Source organism: Coregonus lavaretus (genome assembly GCF_964263955.1).
Source record: "Coregonus lavaretus genome assembly, chromosome: 8".
NCBI lineage: Eukaryota > Metazoa > Chordata > Actinopteri > Salmoniformes > Salmonidae > Coregonus > Coregonus lavaretus.
The window spans coordinates 7,742,938-7,764,931 of record NC_139995.1 but is presented as its reverse complement, the minus strand read 5'-3'; the positions used below and the strand labels follow the sequence as shown (position 1 = coordinate 7,764,931).

Genomic DNA, 21,994 nt, shown 5'->3' with positions numbered 1-21,994 from the left:
ATGGGCACTTTAACTCTATGGCAGCACCCAAGGGGCTTGAATTTTCGAGCTCTACCCTTAGATTTAGTATTGATGTAGTTGGCAGCACCCAAGAGGCTTGAATTTTCGAGCTCTACCCTTAGATTTAGTAGTGATGTAGTATCCCCATGAGCGGCAGGTAGCTTAGTGGTTAAGAGCGTTGTGCCAGTAACCGAAAGGTCGCTGGTTCTAATCCCCGAACCGACTAGGTGAAAAATCTGTCGATGTGCCCTTGAGCAAGGCACTTAACCCTAATTGCTCCTGTAAGTCGCTCTGGATAAGAGCGTCTGCTAAATGACTAAAATGTAAATGTAAATGACAGAACACTGAGCCAATCACGGCTCAACTAGAGAACATTACCAACCCCTACGCTCCTTATTTTCCGCTGGCTGCCCCACCACCACAGAAAGCACTGAACTAGGCTGAAACACCTGCATTTTGGAGCTGCCTTACTCAAGAAAGCAAAAAAGAGACCATGTTTGTATGGAGGCTTTATTAACTCAATTATTATATTTTTAAAAAATTACATTGTTTGCAAACTGATATGTTACAGGTATTAATGCCAAAATAACATGCAAAACAGGCAACCCCCGCCAAAAAAAAAATGTTTTGTTTTTGCTAAAAAGGTGGGGCTCAACCACCTGTGGCTGTGGTCAAGAGGGAAAGTATGTGAAGTTTTCCCTGGAAGGGGACGCCGAACCGTGTTATCAAGAATCCTTGGGACCTCCAGGCTCTGTCGCCGCCGCGACCGGGAGACTCATGGGCGGCGCACAATTGGCCCAGCGCCGTCCAGGGTAGGGGAGGGAATGGCCGGCAGGGATGTAGCTCAGTTGATAGAGCATGGCGTTTGCAACGCCAGGGTTGTGGGTTCGATTCCCACGGGGGGCCAGTATAAAAAAAATATGTATTCACTAACTGTAAGTCGCTCTGGATAAGAGCGTCTGCTAAATGACAAAAAATGTAAATGTCCCCCAAGGAGGTCCTGGTAGTCACAAAAATAGATTGGTGTTGGTTAAGTTATGATTTTAATGAATGGAGCGGCAGTTTTTTCCCCCTGTGAGCCTGCAGCGGTAGGCGCTCAACTCCGCTCACATACTCTGACACAGGTTAAGGTTATGGACGTCCCAAGAATCCATATTTGCAATGACCAAGGGACGCCTGCGCTCTGACTACTACACTGAAAACATATCTCTCAACTCCAGCTTGAACTCCATCCCCGGCCCGTTTACAGTATGGAAAGAAAAGGTAATCTGCATAAAGAATAAGGATGATAAATTAATATTATCAGTGAATGCGCACATAAATGCTCCAACATTTTTGGACATATTACTGTTATTGAAGGAATTGTCAAGGCCGTGTTAGTTTTTGTGGAACTAGCCAATAGCGAACCACGCGTTGTAGCTAGCTAGGCACGTAATGCTAGCTAACATGAGCTGTAAAGCTTGCTAGCTAACGTCACTAGTTAGCGGTGCAAATGTTCACAGCGCTTGAGTGCACGCGCCCAAATAAACTTCGAATTGTCACAGCTACATAATCCTGATATTATTTTATCAACAGATTAATTATTAAACTCGTTTGTGCAATTGAATAAACAAAACCCACGTGTGAGAAACATACCTGTATTTTGTAGCTAACTAACCCTAACTAAGTCCGGCCATTTCAGCATTTAACACCTGCTCGCTAGCTATCTTACATTTACATTACATTTTAGTCATTTAGCAGATCTTAGCAGTTAACGTTATCTGGCTAACTAGTTCCATATTGCAACTTTGTGTGCAGCCACTTTGTAGCCCTCATTTTCACTATGTAAAAAGCCTCACTGGTGTTTACGCTAAAACTAGTTACCAATATTATATTAGCTAGCTAACGTTAGCTTGATACACAACATGTTAGTTAACGTTAATACTGACTGTTATGAAAAAGTCTGCCAAATTAACGTTAAATGATTATAATGTTATTTTGTCATCTACCCCGTGACAGTTATTGCACTCCAGGCGAGGAAGAAAAGGACAAAGACGAAAAAACCAGGCAAAAAGTGAGTACCTAGTAACTTTTATTAGTTAGTCATTTGGACTGTCGAGAGAGTGCTCCTCTGCATGACCGAATTTACTTTACAGTCTGGGCAGTGCACGACTGCCATGAACATTAGATCCTGGCTATCAGTTAGATATGTCTGATTGGAGTCTTTCAGTTGGTGGCTGGTGTTACTAGGTTTTCATTATGCTACAGAATCATAATTTTGCTGTCGTCCGTTCAGTGCATTCCTTATCCTGGTGTGTGTGGTTGACTCATTCACATAACTGACATGTGAAGTGAAAGTTGCCCTGATGCCATTGTTTTGGCCAGGGCTGCATCTCAATAGTGTCAAGGGGCTTCCTTCACTACCTCAGGGGCGGCCTCACTGGTCCTCAACTGGCAGCTTCATTAAATAGTACCCGCAAAACACCAGTCTCAACGTCAACAGTGAAGAGGTGACTCTGGCATACTGACCTTCTAGGCTGAGTTGCAAAGAAAAAGCCATATCTCAGACTGCCCATCTTAATCTTTTCTTTTTATTGGTAAGTCTGAGATATGGCTTTTTCTTTGCAACTCTGCCTAGAAGGTTTTTAATGAAGCTGCCAGTTGAGGACCTGTGAGGCGCCTGTTTCTCAAACTAGACACTATTGTATTTGTCCTCTTGCTCAGTTGTGCACCGGGGCCGCCCACTCCTCTTTCTATTCTGGTTAGAGCCAGTTTGCACTGTTCTGTGAAGGGAGTAGTACGCAGCGTTGTACGAGATCTTCAGTGTCTTGGCAATATTTTGCATGGAATAGCCATCATTTCTCAGAACAAGAATAGACTGACGAGTTTCAGAAGAAAGTTCTTTGTTTCTGGCCATTTTGAGCCTGTAATCGAACCTACAATTTGCTGATGCGCCAGATACTGAACTGGTCTCAAGAAGGCCAGTTTTATTGCTTCTTTAATCAGCACAACAGTTTTCAGCTGTGCAAGCATAATTGCAAAAGGGTTTTCTAATGATCAATTAGCCTTTCAAAATGATAAACTTGGATTAGCAAACACAACGTGCCATTGGAACACTGATAATGGGCCTCTGTACACCTATGTAGATATTCCATTAAAGATCAGCCGTTTCCAGCTACGATAGCCATTTACAACATTAACAATGTCTACATTGTATTTCTGATCAATTTGATGTTATTTTAATGGACAAAGTGACCCCTAACCTTTGAACGGTATATACAGTACCAGTCAAAAGTTTGGACACACCTACTCATTCAAGGGTTTTTCTTTATTTTTACTATTTTCTACATTGTAGAATAATAGTGAAAACATAAAAACAATGAAATAACACATATGGAATCATGTAGTAACCAAAAAAGTGTTAAACAAATCAAAATATATTTTAGAATCTTCAAAGTAGCCACCCTTTGCCTTGATGACAGCTTTGCACACCCTTGGCATTCAGACCCCTTCACTTTTTCCACATTTTGTTACGTTACAGCCTTATTCTAAAATTGATTTAAATAAATGTTTTTCCTCATCAATCTACTGGACAATGAAAGAAAGTTGATTTGAAAACCAATATGGAAGTCTTTATTCAATAATTACCTCCGGATATGGTTGGATTTTGGCTAGGCTACTTGGAAGCAAAGTAAGACATGCCTCCATAATACGTAGTGAAACGTTCAGGTTTGAAATAAATAAGTATATGTTTTCAAAATGCATACTGCCTCCAGCTCATTGCAAAGTGAAGCCTGCCTTCTGTTGCCTATGCATTTGAATGTTGAATGGGAAGCGTGCTTCAATTACCATTTGAGAAATAAAAATAGTTGCTCTTTTTTAATCGTGGCCATCAAAACAGTTTTTAACATTTAGAATTGTTACAATGATTGGGCTAATAAAAGCACATTCCACTTCAGCAGCAACGAAATAGCTGTTTGAGGAGCTGTAGCAGCAGCTCTCGTGCTGTCTGACAGTTTTTCTGCTCAAAGGCTCTATCTGTATGCTGTGTAAGATACAGAGCGAATATACACAAGCGCCAATTTCGTTCCACAAAATTATGCAAATTAACCTAATAGACCGATAAGCATGACCGGTCAAAGGAATTACATCGACTGGTATTTCTATCAATGAATAGGCACAAAAGCATTATTTCGCAATGGGATTTTATTTATTCTCCTGGACAATTTGGCCAGCTGCAATTTTATTTATCAGCGCTTTAAATTACAGGCTAAAGGAAACCGAGACACACATACACACTTCCAGTCCTCCGGCTCTGTGTTTGGTTGTCCTAAGATGGCCTAACAGTGCCAGTCTCAATCTACACAACACTGGGGAAGAATCTTCCAGTTTTTTACTTCCCCTGCAGCGCTCTCACGCACTTTCCTTCCCTTCTCCTGTCTCATAGTCCTGCTCTCATCTCTCCTTCCCTCCCTCTTCTCTATTTCCAGTCTTCATCCCTCCACACCCTCCCTTCTCTCTTTCTTCCTCGCTCACTTACGCTTTCTCTCCTGCCTCAGTAGCTCACTAGCATTAGTTGCGCTGTGTGTTCAGTTCTGGTGTGGTACAGAGGAGAGCCGGAGAGGGGAGTGGTGTAGCGAGCCCCAGATCAGAGCACCGTTCCTGGGTTAGCCTCGCCGAGCCTCCTCCTGCCTCTGGGCCATGTGGCTCCTCGACTGGATCGTCTCTCTCAACTCCGCCGTTGTCAAGCTGGCCACCGGCCTGCGGTGCAAGTGAGTGGCAGATCGACGCTGTGTGTGTGTGTGAAGGGCTCGACAATAAGACTTGTCCGGGGCAATAAAAAAAAAAAAAAGTCAGACAACCAGAATATAGATTTCAGTTGTCCGAATGGACAAGTTTAAAAATCACTATCAATTACTCCGATCAGAATTGGATCCGGCAGGGCAGTGCATGGTTGACATGAGTAAATTGCCTATATTCCTATTTGCTATAGCCTATTTCAATAAATGTTATATTTACAGAAAGCAAGAGAACAATGTAGACAGCGAAGAGTCTCACCAAAGCAGCGCAAAATATCAGGTCAGAATATTATTATTTTTTCTCTAAAATGTCAGATGATCTGGGCCAATAGCCAACGTCTATTTTTAAAGCGGACACTCTGGTGTCTTATTGTTAAAGAAGCCCAAATGTTCTATTTTCTCTCCATTTGATATGAATATGACTTGGCCTATTAAGCCACTCTTTCAGTTTAATGCATGCTAGATTTCTGCTGCCACGCTATTTCATGATCAATCAATGAATGAATCTAATAGGCGTTCTCGGCTATCTCAAAGTTTTAAGTTGTTTTTGAATAACCCAAAAATATGGGATAGATTAAAGAAACAATAGCAAGATATACAAATCAAATGAGAAATTTGAACAAACCCTACAGTTGAGCAAAGCATTATAAGACAGAAAACAAAACCTTCCTTGCCGTTGGGTGGGTGGGGGGGGGGCAAGTGACTTCACTTTCAGACAAGCAAAAAAAGTTAATGTCAATCCCTTATCTCTGTGTGTGTGCAGCACAGCTGACTTATTGATGACTCCATTCATTTTTTATTACGCTGCAGATGTTGACTGACATCACTCCACAGGTCTACATTGTTCTCTTGCATTCTGTAAGTTGTTTATAACATATTAATTTAAATAGGTATTCACCGTTCAAGCAGGCAGAAATAAAGCCGGTATGATGCGTTGTGCGTCATATGAAAACATTAAATGGGTGGATCTTTCCACAAAGTGGCCTATGCCTACCTGGCAGAATGATATCATGATTATTTCCCTTGCTCGCTCTTTCTTTTTTTTCACCCCTCTCCCCGTTGTTTATTGAGCGCCTATATTAAATACACCACCAGCTTGAATTTGTTTAATTAGAGGGACCTAAGAAAATGCTGTTGTTTTGAAAGCTCATTTCATGCAATTCTACATAGTTTAACAACTCTAAAGCTGCAATATGTAACTTTTTGGGCAACCTGACCGAATTTACATAGAAATATGAGTTATAGATCTGTCATTGTCATTGAAAGCAAGTCTAAGAATCGGTATATCTGTTCTATGTGCGCTATTTCTATGCTTCCCATGCTTAAGTTTGTTTTTTTGCGTCTAACTTTCGGTTTTGTACACCAGCTTCAAACGGCTGAAAATACAATATTTTAGTTTATTGAAAATATATTTCAGTGGTTTAGATGGTACAATGATTCTCTACACTGCTTCTTTTGTCACAAACTGAAATTAGGCAATATATTAGAATTTTAGCAACCATGATATGGCAGAGCGATTTCTGCATATTTCACTTTTAATAATAATGGATAAGGAAAATAAATTCTAGACCCGATTTCCCCAAATGTTATTCCGCAACTAAATGTTTTGTTTTCTATAAAATTATACATATTACAGAAAGAGAATAGATCAATTGATAGCGACTGTCACACATTGTATAAGATTACTTCCCAAGCATTGTCCAATTTCTCCTGAACTTTAGAAGTTCGTAGCTCAGATTCTGAATGTCATGGAGACAAACCAAACATATTCCCATGTGCATCAGTCGCCTCTTCCTCTAGCATTTTCTGCTAATTTCTAGCCTAAAGCATTGTGGATTTATGCATAATTTTAAATAGGTAAAAACAAATGTGAATTGTACCAAAAGTTATATACAGTGCCTTGCAAAAGTATTCATCCCCCTTAGAGTTTTTCCTATTTTGTTGCATTACAACCTGTAATTTAAATTGATTTTTATTTGGATTTCATGTAATGGACATACACAAAATAGTCCAAATTGGTGAAAATAACTTGTTTCAAGAAATGCTAAAAAATGAATTGAATGAAAATGTATTCACCCCCTTTGCTATGAAGCCCCTAAATATGATCTGGTGCAACCAATTACCTTCATAAGTCACATAATTAGTTAGATTGCACATAGGTGGACTTTAAGTATCACATGATCTCAGTATACAGTTTAAGTCGGAAGTTTACATACACTTAGGTTGGAGTCATTAAAACTCGTTTTTTCAACCACTCCAAAAATTTCTTGTTAATAATACTTTGTGCAAGACACAAGTAATTTTACCAACAATTGTTTACAGACAGATTATTTCACTTATAATTCACTGTATCACAATTTCAGTGGGTCAGAGGTTTACATACACTAAGTTGACTGTGGCTTTAAACAGCTTGGAAAATTCAAGAAAATGATGTCATGGCTTTAGAAGCTTCTGATAGGCTAATTGACATCATTTGAGTCAATTGGAGGTGTACCTGTGGATGTATTTCAAGGACTACCTTCAAACTCAGTGCCTCTTTGCTTGAGTTTGTCATTAAAACTCATTAAGTCATTAAAACTCGTTTTTCAACCACTCCAAAAATGTATTGTTAATAAACTATAGTTTTGTCAAGTCGGTTAGGACATCTACTTTGTGCATGACACAAGTAATTTTACCAACAATTGTTTACAGACAGATTATTTCACTTATAATTCACTGTATCACAATTCCAGTGGGTCAGAGGTTTACATACACTAAGTTGACTGTGGCTTTAAACAGCTTGGAAAATTCAAGAAAATTATGTCATGGCTTTAGAAGCTTCTGATAGGCTAATTGACATCATTTGAGTCAATTGGAGGTGTACCTGTGGATGTATTTCAAGGACTACCTTCAAACTCAGTGCCTCTTTGCTTGACATCATGGGAAAATCAAAAGAAATCAGCCAAGACCTCAGAAAAAAAATTATAGACCTCCACAAGTCTGGTTCATCCTTGGGAGCACTTTCCAAACTGAAGGTACCACGTTCATCTGTACAAACAATAGTACGCAAGTATAAACACCACGCAGCGGTCATACAGCTCAGGAGGAGTCCCGTTCTGTCTCTTAGAGATGAATGTACTTAGGTGCGAAAAGTGCAAATCAATCCCAGAACAACAGCAAAGGACCCTGTGAAGATGCTGGAGGAAACGGGTACAAATGATCTATATCCACAGTGAAACGAGTCCTATATCGACATAACCTGAAAGGCCGCTTAGCAAGGAAGAAGCTACTGCTCCAAAACCGCTAATCAGCCTGAGCTAGCTTTGAGCCAGGCCCATGAGATGAGCCAGGCCCATCTCCCGGCTATCTACCTCTCTGTCAACCGGACGGGACCACCTAGTGTTGACATGGAGCCCCGCCGATGCAACACGACTGGTCTGCCGACGAAATCGTCTGATGTGGTTACAACAGGCTTCCTTTTACGACGTCGACCACGAAGATTCCATCTGCTAGCCCCGGCCCGCCCTTCCACCAAATGTTGACACCCCCTATGGGGCCTTGACCCCTAGGTTGGGAACCCCTGATCTAGTTTATTCCCTGCCTCCCAATCGTAACCATTGTCCTACAGATTTATAAAGGGAAGACCAGTCAGTTCCAGTTGTATTATCCAGGGCAATGGACTGTATGTTACTGCAGTGTTTTTCTAACACACTGTAATTCTCTGCTCCATTTTCCGCTCTCGCTCTGTCTGCATAGCCGCTGCTCCTGCTCATTATGTAATCTATTTCTTCCTGTAGTGAGTGAGTGTGTGTGTGTGTGTGTGTGTGTGTGTGTTGGACTGCAGAGAGCCCCCAGCAATGAGAGAGAGTTAGTTAGGACATGATTTGAATCCAAGATGGCGTAGCAGTGCAGTCGTGTGTCTGTAAATAGCCTGTAAATACCCTGTTTTCCCTATCAGACTTTTCATCCTTCTACAAAATATACTTTCCTGCAACCCGCCTCACTCAATGTGGAACGGATTCTATTATTGACTTACCTTTTATCTAGAATCTCCAGTTGAAACTAGCTAGCCAGCTAACTAGCTACTTGCTATTAGCCACATTTAGCGGTATTTCACCCAGAACATTGCATTTTTCTGCAGGAATCACTGAATCACTGGACTTTTAACACCGGATTCATCGCTACCAGCTAGCTGCAACAAAATTACCGTTGTGGTTTGGCTAATCAGCCTGAGCTAGCTTTGAGCCAGGCCCATGAGATGAGCCAGGCCCATCTCCTGGCTATCTACCTCTCTGTCAACCGGACGGGACCACCTAGTGTTGACACGGAGCCCCGCCGATCCAACACGACTGGTCTGCTGCCGAAATCGTCTGATGTGGTTACAACAGGCTTCCCGTTACGACGTCGACCACGAAGATTCTATCTGCTAGCCCCGGCCCGCTAGCACACGCTAGCCGTGGCCTCTTGCTCGCTAGTGCTTTAGCAGCCCCCGAACTACCTCCGAACTATCCTATTGCTGTTCACCGGACCTTATGATAACTCAGCTATACAGCTGATGCCTGCTGGACTGTTCCTTTTTACGGTACTGCATCCTGTTTTATGTTTAGCCTCAGCCCAAACTGTGTCGCCATTACCAGCTGTTGTCTTAGCTCTCTCAAATTACACCTGTGATTGCTTTATGCCTCTCTCCCATGTCAATATGGTTTGCTTATTGCTGTTTCGGTTATTTGTCATTGTACTATTTCACTGTAGATCCCCCAGCCCAGCTAAACCTGCCTTAGATAGCTCCTTTGTCCCACCCCCCATATACGCGGAGACCGACTCAATCGGTGCCTCCAGTGATGCCATCTCTTTCATTGTTACCCAACGCTTAGGTTTACCTCCACTGTACTCATATCCTTGTCTCTACATAATGCCCTGAATCTTTTCTACATCGCCCGGAAATCTGCCCCCTTTATTCTCTGTACCCAACGCACTAGAAGACCAGTTCTTAAAGCCTTTAGCCGTATCCTTATTCTAGTCCTCCTCTGTTCCTCTGGTGATGTAGAGGCTAACTCAGGCCCTGCAGCCCCCAGTATCACTCCTACTCCCCAGGCGCTATCATTTGTTGACTTCTGTAACCGTAAAAGCCTTGGTTTCTTGCATGTTAATATCAGAAGCCTCCTCCCTAAGTTTGAGTTATTCACTGCGTTAGCACACTCCGCCAACCCTGACGTTCTAGCAGTGTCTGAATCCTGGCTTAGGAAGGCCACCAAAAATTCAGAAATGTCCATCCCCAACTACAACATTTTCCGTCTAGATAGAACTGCCAAAGGGGGTGGAGTTGCAATCTACTGTAGAGAGAGCCTGCAGAGCTCTATCATACTATCCAGGTCTGTGCCCAAACAGTTTGAGCTTCTACTTCTAAAAATCCACCTTTCCAGAAATAAGTCTCTCACTGTTGCCGCTTGCTACAGACCCCCCTCAGCCCCCAGCTGTGCCCTGGACACCATATGTGAATTGATTGCCCCCCATTTATCCTCAGAGTTTGTACTGCTTGGTGACCTAAACTGGGATATAGTGGTCCTCTGTAGCTCAGCTGGTAGAGCACGGCGCTTGTAACGCCAAGGTAGTGGGTTCGATCCCCGGGACCACCCATACACAAAAAAATGTATGCACGCACGACTGTAAGTCGCTTTGGATAAAAGCGTCTGCTAAATGGCATATTATTATTATTATTATTATTATATGCTTGACACCCCGGCCATCCTACAAGCAGTTAGGAAAGCAAAGGCTAACTTTTTCAAACAGACATTTGCATCCTGTAGCACTAACTCCAAAAAGCTTTGGGACACTAAAGTCCATGGAGAATAAGAGCACTTCCTCCCAGCTGCCCACTGCACATAGGCTAGGAAACACTATCACCACTGATAAATCTACAATCATCGAGAATTTCAACAAGCATTTTGCTACGGCTGGCCATGCGTTCCACCTGGCTACCACTACCCCGGCCAACAGCTCTGCACCCTCCGCTGCAACTTGCCCATGCCCCCTCCGCTTCTCCTTCACACAAATTCAGACAGCTGATGTTCTGAAAGAGCTGCACAATCTGGACCCCTACAAATCAGCTGGGCTAGACAATCTGGACCCTTTCTAAAACTAGCCGCCAAAATTGTCGCAACCCCTATTACTAGCCTGTTCAACCTCTCTTTCGTAACGTCTGAGATCCCCCAGAGATTGGAAAGCTGCCGCGGTCATCCCCCTCTTCAAAGGTGGTGACACTCTAGATCCAAACTTTTACAGACCTATATCCATCCTGCCCTGCCTTTCGAAAGTTTTTGAAAGCCAAGTTAACAAACAGATCACCGACCATTTCGAATTACCACCGTACCCACCGTACACTCTTCTTCTGTGACCTGTACGCTCTTGTTGGCTGGTCCTCATTACATGTTCATCGTCAAACCCACTGGCTCCAGGCCATCTATAAATCACTGCTAGGCAAATCCCTGCCTTATCTTAGCTCATTGGTCACCATAGCAACACCCACCCGTAGTATACGCTCCAGCAGGTATATCTCACTGGTCATCCCCAAAGCCAACACCTTCTTTGGCCGCCATTCCTTCCAGTTCTCTGCTGCCAATGACTGGAACGAAATGCAAAAATCTCTGAAGCTGGAGACTCTTATCTCCCTCACTAACTTTAAGCATCAGTTGTCAGAGCACCTTACCGATCACTGCACCTGTACACAGCCCATCTGAAATTAGCCCACCCGACTACCTCATCCCTATATTGTTATTTATTTTGCTCATTTGCACCCCAGTGTATCTATTTGCACATCATCTCTTGCACATCTATCATTCCAGTGTTAATTCTAATTGTAATTATTTTGCACTATAGCCTGTTTATTGCCTTACCTCCATAACTTGCTACATTTGCACACACTGTATATATATTTTCTGTTGTATTTTTGACTTTGTTTTGTTTTACCCCATATGTAACTCTGTGTTGTTTTTATTGCACTGCTTTGCTTTATCTTGGCCAGGTCGCAGTTGTAAATGTGAACTTGTTCTCAACTGGCTTACCTGGTTAAATAAAGGTGAAATAAAAAAAGGAGAAGGGATGGAAGGGGGTGGGGAAGGAGCACTACAGACTGTATGTGTGTGTGCAGATAGATGGCTACAGAACTACTGTTGTAAGATAACTGTTTTTTTACCGACTGACTGTCTCACTGACTGACTGATTGACTAACTGGCTGATTGTGAGTGGACCAGGCAGGCGTAGGAAATTAAGAAAAGGCCTCCTCTTAGTCTAGCTGGCAAGTCACATTCTGGTGTTTGTTTTTCCTGCCTGAAGTTAAAGGTCCAATGCAGCCGTTTTTACAATTAAGAACCATACTTTGATTGTTTTCAATGAAAATTGTCGAAAATAAACAAAAATAGCTTCTTAGCAAAGAGCAATTTCTCGAGCAATAATTTTGCTAGGACTGTCTGGGAGTTGTCTGAGTGGGGAAGGGAAATCTGAGAACTTGTTGTTATTGGCAGGAAGGTTTGGAGTATTAACTAATTTACCGCCTGGTGATGTCACCATTACATTTACATTTTACATTTTAGTCATTTAGCAGACGCTCTTATCCAGAGCGACTTACAGTTAGTGAATACATATTTGTTTATACTGGCCCCCCGTGGGAATCGAACCCACAACCCTGGCGTTGCAAACACCATGCTCTATCAACTGAGCTACATCCCTGCCGGCCATTCCCTCCCCTACCCTGGACGACGCTGGGCCAATTGTGCGCCGCCCATGAGTCTCCCGGTCGCGGCCGGCTGCGACAGAGCCTGGATTCGAACCAGAATCTCTAGTGGCACAGTTAGCACTGCGATGCAGTGCCTTAGACCACTGCGCCACTCAGGAGTTCCACTCACTGCGCCACTCACCAGGCAGTCTACAACTCCATCCCACCAAAGCAGGCAGAAATTTCAAGAGGTCTTTTCAAACAGCTCTTACCCTAACAGGGCATTATAATTTTTGTAATTTCACACTACTATTCCAAGTTCATAGTGTGGAAATACACTACATGACCAAAAGTATATGGAAACCTGCTCGTCGAACATCTCATTCCAAAATCATGGGTATTAATATGGAGTTGGTCCCACTTTGCTACTACAACAGCCTCCACTATTCTGGGAAGGCTTTACACTAGATGTTGGAACATTGCTGCAGGGACTTGCTTCCATTCAGTCACAAGCATTAGTGAGGTCGGGCACTGATGATGGGCGATTAGGCCTGGCTCGCAGTCGGCGTTCCAATTCATCCCAAAGGTGTTCGATAGGTTGAGGTCAGGGCTCTGTGCAGGCCAGTCAAGTTCTTCCACACCGATCTCGACAAACCGTTTCTGTATGGACCTCCCTTTGTGCACGGGGGCCTTGTCATGCTGAAACAGGTAAGGGCCTTCCCCAAACTGTTGCCATAAAGTTGGAAGCACAGAATCATCTTGAATGTCAGTGTATGCTGTAGCGTTAAGATATCTCTTCACTGGAGCTAAGGGGCCTAGCCCAAACCATGAAAAACAGCCCCAGACCATTATTCCTCCCCCACCAAACTTTACAGTTGGCACTATGCATTCGGGCAGGTAGCGTTCTCCTGGCATACGCCAAACCCAGATTTGTCCGTTGTACTGGCAGATGGTGAAGCGTGATTTATCACTCCAGAGAATGCGTTTCCACTGCTCCAGAGTCCAATTGCGGCGAGCTTTACACCACTCCAGCCGACACTTTGCATTGCACATGGTGATCTTAGGCTTGTGTGCGGCTGCTCAGCCATGGAAACCCATTTCATGAAGCTCCCGATGAACAGTTATTGTGGTGACATTTGCTTCCAGAGGCAGTTTGGAACTCGATAGTGAGTGTTTCAACCGAGGACAGATTTTTTAAAACGCGCTACATGCTTCAGCACTTGGTGGTCCCTTTCTGTGAGCTTGTGTGGCCTACCACTTCGTGGCTGACCCGTTGTTGCTCCTAGATGTTTCTTCACAATATCAGCACTTAGTTGACCAGGGCAGCTCTAGCAGGGCAGACATTTTACGAACTGACTTGTTGGAAAGGTGGCATCCTATGACGGTGCCACGTTGAAAGTAACTAAGCTCTTCAGTAAGGCCATTCTTCTTTAGTCTATGGAGATTGCATGGCTGTGTGCTCGATCTTATACACCTATCAGCCACGGGAGTGGCTAAAATAGCCGAATCCACTACTTTTGTGTGTGTGTGTGTGTGTATATATATATATATATATATATATATATATATATATATATATATATATATATATATATATGTATATATGTGTGTATGGATAAAACAGGAAAATCTAGTTTTTGAGCTGTACTGGGCATTTTAAGATCAGTCAGCATCCTCAGAATATTGCTTTCAGAGTTTCTGCTGAGGTGTTGTACTTCTGTAGCTCTTCTCAGGGCGCCCACCACTGCACCAAATATCCTTGTTTTAGTCTCCTAATCATCCTCACACCTCTGAAGACTCTAGGCACTTCCATGCCAGTCGGAAGAAAATAAGTGTTGTATCCCTGAACACTCAAGTTGGTTTCTCCACCGACTGTAGGATAAGGGGAACTTGATGTTAACACTCTGTGGGGACTAAAGATCCTGAATGCCGACGCGTCCAGCCTGAGACATGCCATTAAGTATTCCGACCCCCCCCCCCCCCCCACACACACACACACACACACACACACACACACGTGCTACTGGGTGCTAATATTGAAGCACACTCAACTTTCTAGAGTTTACATTTACATCATTTAGCAGATGCTCTTATCCAGAGCGACTTACAAATAGTTGACACTATCAACGTTTCCCTTTACTGTGGGAATTGTGATTGATATTTTGTTGTAGGCAGAACGCATCGGCGTAGGATTCTATTGCATTGACACGCATGGAAATTGTTCAAATCGTTTTTTCACCATTCATTTTTCACGTAGAGGATTTTAGAACCACTTCAAACAAGGTCTGTGTTTCATGTAGGCTTTCCCTGGCGTAAAGTTTTGATAACCATGTAAATCTCTCTCGGACAAGGTGACTTTTATCAATATATTCGGCTCTATTTACTTTCAGATGCGAAAATGCTAATTGGCATCAAAGTAGACATCATGCAAGACTACAAATCCCTGCAAGCTCCTACATGTCATCTCTAGCTGACAAATTTGCTGTCAGCTAGCTAGCTACCAGCTACCTTGATCCAAAATGAAAGATATATTTAACAGTTTCATTTACCGTTCTATATTTTATTTAACTAATATTTCTTGACGTATTTATACATTTGGCCTAGTGTCCTGTACAGAATACTATCCTAGTAGCAGTCAGATATTTACAATGTGCCATAAATACTAGGCTAGTTTTTTGCAAAGAAGCTAGCTAGGTACCAGATCCTTTGTTTTTTTTTTGTTTCTCCTTCAGCCAGTGGAGGTCTATATTTAAACCCTTATCATTTCTGCCAACTACTGTATATGAACAAGGTGAAATCTATTTCAATTCATGGTGTCAGAATGCACTGCTGTATTAAAGCAATTCAGAACTACCTTGTTGACATGTTCTGTTGCAGATTCAAAGCCAGATGAACTAATTGCAGAATGTATCCATAATCATTAATGAATAAGCATATTTATTTGACAATGCACCTAGTCACACATCAATCACGTCAAACACCTGAACTCCAACAATTACATTGTTTTGAAGAAATCAAAATGGTAAACAATGCATACATATGCCTTTTATACATAACATATAAACATCTGACTTGAAGTAAATATTATATTATTTATTAATCAATGCCACAAACCTGGGACATCGAAGAGCACCATATGAACTATTATTACTATCTGAGAGCGCACAGATTCTTCTGCTTTTCCATTTTAAGAATTAGACCAGCACAACACAAAATGTAAAACAGCATATTGTGGTGTTTGGTAGGTGAGTGACAAATGGAGAAACAACTGGATGTGTAAGGGTAGGTTTAATATAAAATACTAGGTTAGGTCAACTCCAGCAGAATGAGAAACACTTAACAGACACAAAACAAGGAAGCCATGCCTAAACGCAGCTATATCAACACCCTTCTTGTCAATTGAACAGGTCCATGTTGCTGCTGTCAATTGTGAGCATCACATTTAACACTGTGTTCAGTCTGAACCCCAGAATAAGTAGGAGGACAGCATTAAACAGGTGGAAAAAAGGTAGCAAAAACAGTACACCACTACACTTTTTAAACGTGTTACTGAGTCTACATTTGATCAAATCAGAAGAGCAAGTGAAGGAAGCAGCATAGGGAAAATAGGTGAAGGTAGGGTATGTTTATTGAGATAAGATGGCGTTCCAAAGTGTCCGAAGTTGAGGGACCATGGGGCATTAAAGGCATAGTGTGGAATAAGCGGTAGCTAGAGGGATGGTTGGCCATGGAATAAACATAAAATGGGGTGCTGGGGCGCTTCTGCACCCCTTTTTTAGGTCGTTCTCACAAATATCCGGCCCATGTCCAGTCATTCTCGGGGTCTCGGTGTGTGTCCCTCAACATCATTCTGTCCCAGTTACAGCATTCAAATTGTGGTCATCGTGTGCCTGTGAATCACAACATTAAAGACTACCTCTACGGGATTGGTGTCCCTTATACGGGACGGTTGTTGCTCAATATGCATTATGTGACTAGAATGGGGCTGTAAATAACAGTCAACTTTCCGGGACAAAGACATGTCTTATATGGGCAGAAAGCTTAAATTCATGTTAATCTAACTGCAGTGTTCAATTTTACAGTAGCTTATTACAGCTAAAAAATACCACGCTATTGTTTGAGGATAGTGCACAACAACAAAACACTTAAGACGGCAACTGGTTTGGTACATTCACCTCTGAAGGGTAATAATGTACTTACATTCAGTAATCTTGCTCTGATTTGTCGTCCTGAGGGTCCCAGAGATAAAATGCAATGTTGTTTTGTTTGAAAAATCACTTTATGTTCAAATGTAGGAACTGGGTTCTACAGTTTGATCTGACTCCACACCCATCCAGCACGGCCATCAAGATGTGTGAAGGTTAGTGTATTTTCTGTAGGGAAGCTAATGATCGATCATTTATGACATTCCTGGGAGTGTGCAAACTTACATCTTTTATTACCATAGCATTTTTGTATGTTCTCTATAGTTATGTACTTGAAAACCAATTTGGGAAAACTGCTGGTAGACTTGATACAAAGTATTGTGTAGTAATGTAATGCTTCACTGAATCAGTCTGAAACTTTGCACACACACTGCTGCCATCTGGTGCACACAATTAAATAACATCTAGAATCCTAGATCACTGTCTGGCCTTTCTCTTGCATTTCAAAGATGATGCTACAACAAAAGAAAATAGAAGACACATGTTTTTTTATTTGTATTATCTTTTACCAGATCTAATGTGTTATATTCTCCTACATTAATTTCACATTTCCATAAACTTCAAAGTATTTCCTTTCAAATGATATCAAGAATATGCATATCCTTACTTCAGGTCCTGAGCTACAGGCAGTTAGATTTGGGTATGTCATTTTAGGCGAAAATTGAAGATGAGTGATCACAGCATTTCCACAAATTGAGCCATTCACAATACATCTTAAGCATTGAGGACAGCATTTTGTTGACATGGTGGTTTGCACTATGTGAATGATGGAAGAATCTTACACCAGCTGTAGCTCCATTTTGAGTGTGTGTGGTCATTTAGGCCTGCACAACAACCAGTACTGGAAGCACTGGAGACTTCCATGCTTGCTCTCAAAGTAATATAATATAATATGCCATTTAGCAGATGCTTTTATCCAAAGCGACTTACAGTCATGCGTGCATACATTTTTGTGTATGGGTGGTCCCGGGGATCGAACCCACTACCTTGGCGTTACAAGCGCCGTGCTCTACCAGCTGAGCTACAGAGGACCACAAAGTGCTGCTTAAATGTCTTCGGGTCTGCGTCTATAAAGGTTAAGTTTAAAATGGAGGAAGTTAGCAATCTGTGGCTTAGATTGAATTCAAAGTTGACACATGATAAACTAAGCAATAAAGATGCAACAAACTACTACACATATGAAAGACTCTACCACACAGGCCAGTACAATAGCCTACACATGGAAAGAAACGTAAAGGCACATACAGTACCAACCAATACTACTCACCCGACAGACAGGGCAGGTGTAGACCAATGCTGCCTTGGCTGCAGTCTTCCTGCAATAACAAACGGACCAAAGTAGGAGAATAGTGTTCCAGTTTGAAACAGCTTACCTAGTTGAGAGGTGATAAGACTCTTGCACACCCATTGGTTCTGGAATAGAGAAGGTGAAAATATGGTTTGTAATTTGGCATCAATAACATGACAATTCTACCTCCAAAAACCTAAAAACAAGCCTGTGAATACCAATTAATTTAAAACCCACCGTAGGAAGTAGGACTAAGTAAGGTTACATAACCTTGCCTACTACCTATACTAATGATCTGCTGTCCAGAGGGTAACAGCACACACATAAATGTCTTCCCGCAGTAAAGTAAGCACACTGTTGACTCGAGATGTTAATCAGTCCATTTCTGAAACCTAAATAAAAACAGACCAAAATAGTACAGCTAGCTAGAGTAGCTACAAGTCAAGTAGTAGGCTACTTAAAGTAGGCTACCCACCCCTCACCAAAAATCAAGCAAACATTATCAAGAATGCCAAGCTTCAATATCTAAGTTAGTTAGCTAGTTAACTAGCAAGCTAGACTGTTAGTTTATAAAAGCCAAAAAAGCTAAACTAGTCAGGAATTTTTAATGCATTTAAATGGCTTGACAAATAGATATTGTAGCTATCTAGCCAGGCTAATGTTGCTAACTAGCTAGCTAACCATGAGCTAACACTCTAGATAACAGGCATTGTGTACATTTTAAACTTGCCCAAGACAGTTCACATAATTGTCAATTTAAACAAATGTAAGCAATTTATTCATTACTAAATTGAGCTAACATTAGTTAATCCAGAGATTGTTACCTTTTGCCTCGATTCGGCAGTCTCGTCCAGATTATTGTCGTGGAAATTCTACACAGGGACACTCTTAAGTCAATCTGAAATAAATAATTATTTATTATCAGCGTGCTGGAGTGGTTCCAACCAACTCAATGCACCAAGTACAAATGTCGATCAGGAGCTCTTCCCGGGGCAGTCCCGTTAGTTCTCTTATATACAGACAAGTTAATATTTGCATGATTTATCTTATTCATAATTCATTCATAATTAAAGTTTGCTTCATTCATGTGACCGACCAATACTGGGTCATGCATGTGACAGACCAATACCTCACATGGCTTCTTCTCTCTAAGCTGAGACCTTGAAATTGAGATATCTCTTTCTCAAAACAAGGTTCTGGGCGTACGGCCAAATTGCAGATACTGATAGTGAGGATTCGTTCAATCAGTCACTTGCATGAACACAGAAATTGGTTATTAGAAAAGCACAAACATTAAACATTTCCATCACATCATTATGGCCCTCCTGGTGAGTGACGTGAAGCTTGAGACAGGCATTTGTATTTTTATGTATGATAGCCACATTAACAGCTAATTAGCATTTCATTTTTGGGGGGTAAATTATGGCGAATATATTTATGAAAGTCACCTTGACCGAAAGAGATTTACACTTATCAAAACGTCACGCACGTTTCCATCCCAAAAATTTTTTGGGGGGATGGTGGGGTCTAATATGCGTGTTATAATCACTACTGGCTGTAAGCGAATGAGTGATGCACATTTGGAGCAATACTGTCTGTATCCAAGGTTCGAGCCTGGGCTCAGCCAATCGTTCACATAACAGAATGCAGCACGCAACTGAAAAGACAGCCAACTTGTGAGTTACAGTATCAGCACGCGCTCTGGAAAGCCAGCGGAGAGTGGAAAGGCAGTTTGCCAGTTACAGCAGCAGTGCGTCCCCTGAACAACAACGAAGAGGTAGGTGAGAAGCCTGGAAACAGAGGTGATAAAGCGTACAGAGGTGATGAAGCGTACGAAAAACAACTGGCAAGAATTGTTAGCGTTAAGTATCTTGCTAGCTGGATCGAATTCTACGTTAGCTAGCCAGAGAAATGTTGAGCAACATTTAGCTGATCAAATAATTGAGTTTACGGTGTGAATATTAGCTGGTTAACAAAATCAGACAACTAGCTAGCTAACGTTACATAGTCAGATGAGGTAACATTAGTAACGTTAGCTCGAGGAACCAATTGGCTGTATAGTATTAACTGGTATATGACTCCTTGCCGTTCCTCAAGCTATAACATTAGTTGCTCACTGGACCCTGGCAATCTGTGTGAAATGTTCACTAGTTAGCTAGCTAACGAACTAACTACTATCTATGAACTAATGTTTTCCCTCTGTGGTTAATTTTCAGACTGAGAGAATTAGGTGAAAATGAGGCGTTGCTTGTTAAACAAGTGGATTCAGGGATCAAGTGTAGTTGGAGCTGGGCCTGGCTTAAGCTGGATGCCACTATAGAGGTGAAAGGAACACCACACACTTTCTCACTTTTTCAATACGGTGGATAAAAAGGGGTATGGCAGGTGTACTCTTTGCTTGAAAGAGATCAATTATGCCAACAAAGGGTCTCATGCTCTGCTGGCACATTGTAGAACAGATGTACACAGGCAGAAGTGTACAATGTAATAACGCGCAGTGTAGCCCAAAGCTATTGCTTTTGTTGTGTTGAACTTGACATATGTAACACTGGTGTGATTTGAGGGGGGATTATTTAATTTTTTACTCAGTGAAGGTTATTGTTGCCTTTTGCACTTGATCGATGTCTACTATAGTGGCCACTATAATAGAGCAAAAATAGAATGGCTGTTTGTTTCATTCTATTTCTACTTTAAGATTTTTTCCCCAATTACAATATTTAGATGTGTGTGTGTGTTGTCACAAGCGTTCTATTATAAAGGCTGTAATGGCTAACTGCAATAGTAATGTATTGTTAATTCTGTGGTCTTGAGTGTCATTTTCAGTCAAGTGTAGGCAACAAAACATTGGATTGCTTTCCTTAAAATGTGTAGGTATGAGTTAGGTTCACTTGAACCACTTTTTATTTTACACACAGAGACTGATCATGTAGATCATATTCTTTGTTGTTTAATTATTACACAGTTAAAACCTGCATTTCAAGAAGGGACCCAGCCTAAAAGCCACTAGAAATTAGCCTAGCCGGGATTTTTTGTGTTTTCAGTGCAAAAAAACCCTCACCAGTTTGCATCCCTCAGTATTTGAAGTGTTTCTAAAGTCCCCTATGGAGAAAAAACAAGGGTGGAAAAACTATTGTAACCGTTTCCATGTTTGACCACTAGGTTTTATGGGTATTATGACTCGTACTGTGGTAACTTATTCTGTCACCAAATCAAGGAAAATCCAAGTGTTTACTATATAAACATGCTTTTATTTTTCCAAAGAGTTTAAAAGTCAAATTATAATATACAGCATCTCATTAAATAAAAAGTGTGCAAGATAACATAAGACATAAATAAAAAAATATTCTCAAACCCCTTCCAAAAATAAGTAATTAAATAACATTAAAACGAAATACCAAAAAATGATGTGCACTGTATTGCTCCCCCCTCTCCTCAACAGTGCAATACACATTTAGAAAAAAAATACACTATCAAGAAATGTATAATTAAAAAGAACCCTAAGTAATAAAGAGTAGTAAAAATAAGGTAATGTTTGAAAATAGAAACGCATAAGAATATACAGTAAAGATTATGATATGTACTAGACATGTTTGACCAGCTTATATTAAAAATAATAAATAGTAACAGCAAGTGGTTGTGGGTGGGTGAGTGGAAGTCAGTGCAAAAAGTCTATTGAGAAGCAGGTGTGAAGAAAGTCAGTGAAAAATAGGCTATAAAGTGCAGGTAATTGTCTGTGGTCTATTGCATCAGATGTTCTGGATAGGGCTGCGGTGGATAGTTGCTCCGGTTTCTGTTCTGACTGTGCTTTTTCTCCCCATAAGCGCGCTTGGGCCTTCTCTGGTCTGCTGATGCAATCAGGTCCTCAAACTCAGGCGAGCGCAAGCATGGAGAGGTTACTAAAAATGCACCAAGGTCTTCTGGGTCCGTCACCACATGTCTTCAGTTGCCGCCCCTTCAAATCAGCTGTGTAGTTCTAAGGCAAAAAACTAAACGTGCACCCAGGGGGTGCCCCAGGACCGACTTTGGGGAAACC

At 41.6% G+C, this 21,994-nt stretch overlaps 1 protein-coding gene across 2 annotated transcripts in view; it reads left to right on the top strand.

The window, feature by feature from the left end:
• Positions 1 to 1,165: 1,165 nt before the first annotated feature.
• LOC311133585 (SRSF protein kinase 1-like) overlaps positions 1,166 to 21,994 on the top strand; it is a 67,224-nt gene continuing 46,395 nt past the window's right edge. For both annotated transcript variants that reach the window (XM_084167101.1, XM_084167100.1), the window contains exons 1-2: positions 1,166 to 1,263; positions 1,999 to 2,053. In XM_084167101.1, coding sequence (XP_084023227.1) covers positions 1,251 to 1,263; positions 1,999 to 2,053 — 68 coding nt within the window. In that variant the 5' untranslated portion in view covers positions 1,166 to 1,250. The remainder of the gene's footprint in view (positions 1,264 to 1,998; positions 2,054 to 21,994) is intronic.